Genomic DNA, 9,623 nt, shown 5'->3' with positions numbered 1-9,623 from the left:
GAAGGAGTGCGATGCTTAGATCATCTTCCTGCTCATGGGGAACCAAGGTAGGGAAACCATGGGACACGGGGCATGCTGAGTCCAAGAGTGCCATGCTGAAATCGGGATTCAGCCAGATCCTGAATATAGAGCTTCAGTCACTGCAGCTGACTCAGGGGTGACAGAAGGAAATCGCAAACAGAGCAAAAATGCAAAAAAGTGTGACACAATTATGAAGTTTGTAATATCTATTTTTAGTATATGGCCAACAGAATTTCCCTGAGAACATAGCATAAACAAGCATAAGGAAGTGAACATATGCTCAGGTGCATAAAGGGCTCCCGGCCCAGGAGGCTCCACACCTGAACACCTGTCCTCCGCACCTGCTCCTCTGACCTGCTCCACCCTCAACCCACCAGAATCATGAGCAGCTGTGGCTGTTCCGGAGGCTGCGGCTCCGGCTGTGGGGGCTGTGGTTCCGGCTGCTGTGTGCCCGTCTGCTGCTGTGTGCCAGCCTGCACCTGCTCCAGCTGTGGCTCCTGTGGGGTCTCCAAGGGGGGCTGTGGCTCCTGTGGGGTCTCCAAGGGGGGCTGTGGCTCCTGTGGGGTCTCTAAGGGGAGCTGTGGCTCCTGTGGGGTCTCCAAGGGGGGCTGTGGCTCCTGTGGGGTTTCCAAGGGGGGCTGTGGCTCCTGTGGGGGCTCCAAGGGGGGCTGTGGCTCCTGTGGGGGCTCCAAGGGGGGCTGTGGCTCCTGTGGAGGCTCCAAGGGGGGCTGCGGCTCCGGCTGTGGGGGCCGTGGCTCCGGCTGCTGTGTGCCCGTCTGCTGCTGTGTGCCCGCCTGCACCTGCTCCAGCTGTGGCTCCTGTGGGGTCTCCAAGGGGGGCTGTGGCTCCTGTGGGGGCTCCAAGGGGGGCTGTGGCTCCTGTGGAGGCTCCAAGGGGGGCTGCGGCTCCGGCTGTGGGGGCCGTGGCTCCGGCTGCTGTGTGCCCATCTGCTGCTGTGTGCCCGCCTGCACCTGCTCCAGCTGTGGCCCCTGTGGGGTCTCCAAGGGGAGCTGTGGCTCCTGTGGGGTCTCCAAGGGGGGCTGTGGCTCCTGTGGCTCCTGTGGCTGCTCCCAGTCCAGCTGCTGTGTCCCCATTTGCTGCCAGCACAAGATCTGATTCTTCACACACACACCCGCTGGCTACAGATCCAATGCCCTGGGCAGAGGTCAGTACTCCACCTCAAAATCCCGAATCATAGCCCTGGCCTGCTGTTTTCTGGAATGGGAAGCAGATGTGTTCGGGGCAGGAATAGCATGCCACAACCCCTGAGAGGGGCCTGTTCCCCTTGCCACCCATCATCTCATCCAGGAACAGCTTCCTCTCCCTGGTCACTGCAGTCTACCAGGACATTCTGATCTCTTCTCCTAGCCACAGCCACAGCCCCCGGGCATCTCCCTGAGGAAATTTCCTGATGCCATTTGCTCTAATTCCCTGTCTGTTACAATCTGTGGATTCTGAGATTCTTGACCTTGTCAGTCCCTTAAATAAACATATCCATTCCCCACAAGTCCTAGTGATAGCATGATTCTTTCCTTCCTGCTTCTGTTAATCTCCCACTCCCATCCCCTCCCTGGAGTGTTACCCTCCTTTGGACTTCCTGGGTTCCACCAGGCTATCCAGTAACCCTCTCCTCCATGCAACATGGTGTGGTCAGCACCCCCTGCAGTGCCCACGTGAGGATCTGGAGCCCAGAAAAGACCACGACCTGGCACCTGCCAGGGAACCAGGATTGTGGTGCTGGAGGACAGCAAAGGTCCAAGCAGTCACTAGGGCAACCAGACACCACAGGGGGGTAGAGACCAGCCAAGAAGGAGTGGGGGAGCAGCCGACACTCTTAGCAGTTTGGGGGTAGAATTTTGGACTGGGGAGTGGACGGGAAGACAAGACTGCCCCCTTTGTTTCTAAGTCAGGGAAATCAAAGTGACCTTCTCCATTGGTCTTAAATATAATTTTGCTTAAATAACACAAGATAACATTAGAGTTGGTTTAATGGTTTGCTACTTGTTCTAAAGGGATTTATATATTCAAATCTTAATAGAACAAACTGGGAACTGCCATGCTATCCATCTATCGTGTCTTGAAATGCCTGCATCCTGGAGGAAACCAGACCCTCTCTAGAGAAGCTGTTCTCTAATCAGGGGAAGAGTGAGCTCTTTGCACAGAAACCCATTTCTCCTCCTCCAGTTCTGAAGTCTAAAGCCCTCAGACACCCCTCTGGTGTCTGATAGCATGATTCTTTCCTTCCTGCTTCTGTTAGTCTCCCACTCCCATCCCCTCCCTGGAGTGTGTGTGCATGAATGTGTGCATGCATGTACATATGTGTATAAGCATACAAGTGTGTAACAGTGGTGCATATGTGTGCAGGTTTGTGCTTGTATGCATGTAAGGGTGTGTATGCAAGTATGTGCATGTGTACAAGCATGTACATGTGGGGGGGTGTGCATGTAAGCACATAAGGGTGTGTGTGAGCATTGCATATGTGTGTAAGCATGTGTGTAAGAGTATGTGCAAGTGTGTGCATATGTGTGTAGGTGTGCAGATGTGTGTACATGCACGTAAGGGTGTGTACACAAGCATGCACATGTGTGCCTGTGAGGGTGTGTGCATGTGTGCGTGTGCATGCATGTGTGTGCGTGCATGTAAAGGTGTGTACATGAGCATGTGTGGATGTGCATATGTATGCAAGCATGTGCATGTGTGTACGTGCAAGCACATAAAGGTTGCAAGCATGCACTTTTTCAAGAACAGGAGCCATCACTTTTACCATCAAAGTCTCGAATAAGCCTCTGCCCCAGTCAGACCTTTGTTTTCTGTACCACGGTCTCCTCCGGAGAAAGCAAAACCCTCCTGGTCCCCTGGGGGGGCATGGGGCCAGATGAAGAGCAGAGGATGAGGACGAGGAAGCAAACTGACAGTGGTATTTGTCAGCCCACATTTGTGTGCAGCACCAGCGGAGAAACATTTCCCGGCTCTGACCCACCCTGGATTTGAACCATGCAGGCAGGGGCAAGTACAAATGACAAGGGCAGCAGGGGTCACCAACACCACAATGGGTGAGGGCGGCCACTTATGACTGTCCTGTGAGAGATCAGGAAAAGATAAACCTAAGTCATGAATATCAACGTAGATCATGAGTGGGAAAGTGAAGAACCTCTCTGTACCTTCCTCTCTATTTTGCGGGGAACCTAAAACTGCTCTAAAAATAGTCTATTTAAAAAAAAAGAAAACTAGGGTGCCTGGGTGGCTCAGTTGGTTAAGCATATGCCTTCAGTTCAGTTCATGATCTCAGGGCCCTGGGATCGAGTCCCGCGTCGGGCTCCCTGCTCGGCGGGGAGTCTGCTTCTCCCTCTTTTCCCCTCTCATGTTCTCTCTAGCTCACTTTGCTTTCTCTCTCAAATAAATAATCTTTTTAAAAAAACCTAATATGGACTGATAAATCCAGCCGCAGCCCCCCTGGGAGACCCCACAGGAGCCACAGCCCCCTGGGAGACCCCACAGGAGCCACAGCCCCCCTGGGAGACCCCACAGGAGCCACAGCCCCCCTGGGAGACCCCACAGGAGCCACAGCCCCCCTGGGAGACCCCACAGGAGCCACAGCCCCCCTGGGAGACCCCACAGGAGCCACAGCCCCCCTGGGAGACCCCACAGGAGCCACAGCCCCCCTGGGAGACCCCACAGGAGCCACAGCCCCCCTGGGAGACCCCACAGGAGCCACAGCCCCCCTGGGAGACCCCACAGGAGCCACAGCCCCCCTGGGAGACCCCACAGGAGCCGCAGCCCCCCTGGGAGACCCCACAGGAGCCGCAGCCCCCCTGGGAGACCCCACAGGAGCCGCAGCCCCCCTGGGAGACCCCACAGGAGCCACAGCCCCCCTGGGAGACCCCACAGGGAGAGGGGATCATTCATCCCTTGGTTGGGCCTGTGTGGCTATTAATGCAACATAAAATCACATTTAGCAAGTATGGCAGCAGCACAACACCAAGCCCCACCCTAAGTGTGCACAGAACTCAAATACCCCAGGCATTTTTTCTATTAGCCAGGCCACCCCCTTCTGTGATTTTGCAACGGTTTCTGGATGAAAGAGCAGGATTTGGTGTATAGAGTCTTATCACATCTTTTCCTACAATTCCATTTTTAACAAATGGATTTGCACGTGAACATTGGAATGAAGTAATTGGAGGGTGTAGAGCAATGGGTGATTTTTCTTTATTTTCAGAATTATTTCATTTGTGGTTGTTGTGATGTTACGGTGCAAGAAATTTAAGAGCAACAACAACAGTAGAAGCAGACCCTCAGAAGCAGAGTCAGCAGAGTGCTCACATGGCGCCCCTGATCTGTGGTCAGTGCTGGCAAAGGCCATGTTCAGGCCTGAACGTGAGGGTGCAGAGCTGTAACAATAAGAGTAGCTCCAGGACCATGCAGGTGGAGGTGAGCAAGACTTACTCTGGGAGGAGACAGTTCACAAACCAGGAAGGGGCAAGGTGCTGCCAGTTGTATTATCCAGAGTCTGGGAAGTTGGAATGAGCAAGGATAACAGGTCAGATTGGGTCAGGCCAAGTGGGTGCATTGGGCATTTCAATTTTAATGTACTGACTCAAGCACAATGGCTTCACGTGAACCATCTCCTGGACTGGGTGATGGAAGCCTGGACTGCACAAAAGTGGCCCACAGTCAGGAAGGCTGACTTGCCTGAACTTCCCTGGCACATGGTAGAGCCCGAGTTGGCAAACCTCTTCTGTGAAGGGCCAGGTGGTAAATATCATAGGCTTCGCAGGTCATCAGGTCAGTGTGGGATGACCCGACTCTGCCGTTGGGTTGAGAACCAGCCATAGAATATGTAAATGAACAGACAGGGCTATATTCCAGTAGAACTTTACTGATGGAAACGGGTGGTGGGTTGGTATTACAGTAAGAGAAGGGGCCCAAGGGTCCAAGGAGATGAGGATGTTTCAGGGGGTTGATTAGGTATGACTTGTCTGCTCCCCTCCCCACCCAAAACACTACCTGGTGGGGTCAGGAGGCCGAGTCCCTGTTGAGTGATGAAGAAATGCACTGGTGAGGAGGGTCCCAGCATCCTTGCAAAGCTCTTTGTGGCTGTTCTCTTCTGGCCAGAGATAACACAACCTGCCATTTGAGCTGCGTGAGCACGCAGACCCATTGGTGCATGAAGTGTCTGCGGCAGATGAACGTTTTCTGGAGCCTCTGGCAGGCCCCAGTCAGCGGGTCTCCTATGCCAGAAGCAAGCCTGAATTCTCACACCCCACCTCCAACCACAGAGTGAAGCCACAGGGGCTCAGCACTGGCTTCCAATGAGGGTGCGTCAAGCGCTCTGCAGCATGACGGGTCAACCCCCATGAAAGAAAACCATGTGTGGCTTCCAACTCTGTGTTAGTGGCAGCCCTGCAAAAAGAACCAGGAATGATGGTACAAACAGGAAGGCTGTCACCTACTTGATGGGTCACCTTGTCTACCTGCCTACGGGTGGGTCCTCTGAAGTGCATGCCCTCCACAGGGCACTTACATGGGACATGAGTAACTTCATGCTCTGTGCCCATTCCTCACCACCGAGGTTCCCGTCATGCTCTTTTCAAGACTCTGACCAGCCAGACAACCTACTAACCACTTTTCATGAATCCTAAAGCCATCTCTCCTTTCCCACAACTAAAACAACCTCAGAGACTATGAAAGTTTTGTTCCCTGGCAGGCTGCCCCTCCACCACCCTGCAGGGCGAACTGTCAGTGGGTTGTGATGGTGCAGCCATCCACTTCTGGTGTAAAGACAGGTATAGACCAGGCCATGGGGTTTCTTCATCCATAGAGGCCATCAGGAAGTCTGCTTAAGGCCCTACAGGGAGGGGAGAAGCCAGTCACCCTGAAGTTTCTCCCATGTGAGCACAGGGCAATCCAAAGGGACAGCAGAGGGGACCCGGGAGAAGTCTTCAGCATGGGTCAGAGAGAGCATGAGGGCAGCCACCAGGCCAGTGTGCAAGACAGAAAGCATGCCTTGAGATTCATGGGCAGGCATGGTATTGAAGAGGGACAGCTCACACTCACCAGGATAAGGGCTCGGGTAATTCTTATCTGGCTAGTGAAGAAACTGTACTTCAGAGAGCTCAACAACATAGATGACTTGGGATGACAGACCATGAGATCTGTCTGTTTAAAAAAAAAAAAAAACTTCCATGGATATGTCTTCTTCAGAGAAGTGTCTTTTCATGTCTTCTGCCCATTTTTTGACTTGATTATTTGTTTTTTGGGTGTTGAATTTGAGACGTTCTTGGATACCAGCCCTTTATTTGTAGTGTCATTTGCAAATATCTTCTCCCATTCTGTGGGTTGCCTCTTTGTTTCGTTGACTGTTTCCTTTGCTGTGCAGAAGCTTTTTATCTTGATGAGGTCCCAAAAGTTCATTTTTGCTTTTGTTTCACTAGCTTTTGGAGATGTATCTTGAAAGAAGTTGCTGTGGCCGATGTCAAAGAGGTTACTGCCTATGTTCTCCTCTATTACTCAGCCATCAGGAAGGATGAATACCCAACTTTTACATCAACATGGATGGGACTGGAGGAGATTATGCTAAGTGAAATAAGTCAAGCAGAGAAAGTCAATTATCATATGGTTTCACTTATTTGTGGAACATAAGGAATAGCATGGAGGACATTAGGAGAAGGAAGGGAAAAATGAAGGGGGGGGAAATCGGAGGGAGAGATGAACCATGAGAGACTATGGACTCTGAGAAACAAACAGAGTTTTAGAAGGGAGGGGGGAGGGAGATGGGTTAGCCCGGTGATGGGTATTAAGGAAGGCACGTACTGCATGGAGCACTAGGTGTTATATGAAAACAATGGATCGTGGATCACCACATCAAAAACGAATGATGTATTATATGGTGACTAGCATAACATAATAAAATTTTAAAAATTTTTCTCAAAAAAAAAAAAACTTCCATGGGATCAAGCAAGATCTTAGCGGTCTTGGGAGTGGGGTTATAGGTGATTTGTTTCCTTCTCTAATTTTCTACTTTTATTTAACTAAGACTGAATTTTTCCTTCAGATACAATATGTAACATGATCTTGGTTTCAGGTGTACTGCATGATAAGTCAGTGTTTGTACCTGTTGTGACGTGATGGTAGTGTGATCAACACCCATCACCACACATGGTCACAACACTGTTTCTCATGGTGGGAACTTTCAAGAAGTACTCTCAGCAATGTTCAAATATGCAACACAGTATTGTTGGGGTGCCTGAGTGTCTCTGTCGGTTGAGGGTCCAATTCTTGGTTTGGCTCAGGTCATGATCTCAGGGTCGTGGGATCAAACCCCACATCAGGCTCCATGCTCAGCAAGCAGTCTGCTAGAGATTCTCTCTCTCCCTCTGCCCCTCCCCCCACACACTCTCTCTCTCTCTCTCTTTCTCCCTCTCTCTCTCTCTAAAACAAACCAAAAAAACAAACATACAACACAGTATTGTTGACTCTGGCCACCATGCTGTCTGCCACATCTACAGGACTTACCTATTTCATAACTGGAAGTTGGTAACTTTGGCCCCTTCACCCATTTTGCCCACCCCCAAGCCCTGCCTTGGCAACCACCAGTCTGTTCTCTGTGTCAATGGACTTGGTTTTGGGGTGTTGTTGTTGTTTTCAGATCCCACATGTAAGTGAGATCACACGGTGTTTGTCTTCCACTGCCTTGATTCACTGAGCATGACAATCACAAGGTCCATCCCTGTTGTTGAAAATGGCAAGATTTCCTTCTTTTTATGGCTGAGTAATATTCCATTGTTGATATACACCACGTCTTCTTTATCTGTTCATCTTCAGTGGACACAGGTTGCTTCCATATCTTGGCTGTTGTCAATAGTGCTACAATAAACATAGGGGTGCAGGTATCTTTTCAAGTTAGTGTTTTCATTTTATTTGGATAAAGACCCAGAAGTGGAATTAGTAGATCATAGTGTAGTTCTATTTTTAATTTTCTGAGGAACCTCCATACTGTTTTCCACAGTGGCTGTACCAGTTTGCATTCCCACCAACAGTACACGAGGGTTCCCTTTCTCCACATCCTCGCCAACATCTGTTGCCTCTTGTCTTTTTGATTCAAGGTATTCTGACAGGTATGAGGTGATACCTCATTGTGATTTGTATTTCCCTGATGGTCAGTGATGTTGAGCATCTTTTCATGAGTCTGTTGACCATCTGTAGGTCTTTTTTGGAAAAATGCCCATTTCTTAATCACATTGTTTTTGTTTGAGTTGTATAAGTTCTTTATATATTTTGGATATTAATCCCTTATCACATAAACAATTTGCAAATATTTTCTCCCATGCAGTAGGTTTCCTTTTCATTTTGTTGATGGCTTCCTTGGCTGTGCAGGAGCTTTTCAGTTTGATGTAGTCCCACTTGTTTATTTTTGCTTTTGTTGCCTTTGCAAAGACCTCATTTTTATTTATTTATTTTTAAAGTAATGTCTACACCCAACATGGAACTCAAACTCATGATCCCGAGATCAAGAGTCACATGCTCTACTAACTGAGCCTGCCAGGTGCCCCTGCAAAGATCTCATTTTTAAAAATGAAATATTAAAATTAAATATGGGGACAGTTTTGGTACCAAAAAATACAGCGAAGGTGGGAGAGACCCTTGGATCCATCAATTACATATGGTTAAAAGATAATTAGAAACATAATAAATCCTGGAATGGTTCCTTTTTCCAGGGAATAAACAAGATGGGGAAGAAGACAAATTTAGAAACTTAGGAAGGCATCTGTTGGATGAAAGCCAACAGAGGGCCATGGATTCTCGAAGCACGAAAAAGACATCACTCCAGAGAAATGGCACAAGCAGAAACCAGGAAATGACCATGTGCCCAGCATCTCACCTGACCCTAGGCAGGTATATAAAGGGCTCCCGGTCCAGGAGGCTCCACACCTGAACACCTGTCCTCCGCACCTGCTCCTCTGACCTGCTCCACCCTCAACCCACCAGAACCATGAGCTGCTGTGGCTGTTCCGGAGGCTGTGGCTCTGGCTGTGGGGGCTGTGGCTCCGGCTGTGGGGGCTGTGGTTCCGGCTGCTGTGTGCCCGTCTGCTGCTGCAAGCCCATGTGCTGCTGTGTGCCAGCCTGCACCTGCTCCAGCTGTGGCTCCTGTGGGGTCTCCAAGGGGGGCTGTGGCTCCTGTGGGGTCTCCAAGGGGGGCTGTGGCTCCTGTGGGGTCTCCAAGGGGGGCTGTGGCTCCTGTGGGGTCTCCAAGGGGGGCTGTGGCTCCTGTGGGGTCTCCAAGGGGGGCTGTGGCTCCTGTGGGGTCTCTAAGGGGGGCTGTGGCTCCTGTGGGGTCTCCAAGGGGGGCTGTGGCTCCTGTGGGGTCTCCAAGGGGGGCTGCGGCTCCGGCTGTGGGGGCTGTGGTTCCGGCTGCTGTGTGCCCGTCTGCTGCTGTGTGCCAGCCTGCATCTGCTCCAGCTGTGGCTCCTGTGGGGTCTCCAAGGGGGGCTGTGGCTCCTGTGGGGTCTCCAAGGGGGGCTGTGGCTCCTGTGGAGGCTCCAAGGGGGGCTGCGGCTCCGGCTGTGGGGGCTGTGGTTCCGGCTGCTGTGTGCCCGTCTGCTGCT

The 9,623-nt window shown here is 51.1% G+C and overlaps 1 protein-coding gene across 1 annotated transcript; it reads right to left on the bottom strand.

Moving 5' to 3' along the window:
- Positions 1–386: 386 nt before the first annotated feature.
- LOC135362318 (proteoglycan 4-like) lies at positions 387–1,115 on the bottom strand. The gene has a single exon (XM_064576425.1). The coding sequence runs from the start codon at positions 1,113–1,115 to the stop codon at positions 387–389; it is 729 nt and encodes a 242-aa protein (XP_064432495.1).
- Positions 1,116–9,623: the final 8,508 nt, after the last annotated feature.

Source organism: Mirounga angustirostris, unplaced genomic scaffold (assembly GCF_029215605.1).
Source record: "Mirounga angustirostris isolate CCGP_5_RB_7025 unplaced genomic scaffold, mMirAng1.0.hap1 SCAF_13, whole genome shotgun sequence".
NCBI classification, from domain to species: Eukaryota; Metazoa; Chordata; class Mammalia; order Carnivora; family Phocidae; genus Mirounga; species Mirounga angustirostris.
Note: the sequence above shows the minus strand (reverse complement) of the source record. Positions and strands in the feature narration are given on the sequence as shown.

Coding starts and splice junctions, on each gene's coding strand:
- LOC135362318 (XM_064576425.1), bottom strand. CDS start 1,115: ATGGGGACACAGCAGCTGGACTGGGAGCAGCCACAGGAGCCACAGGAG.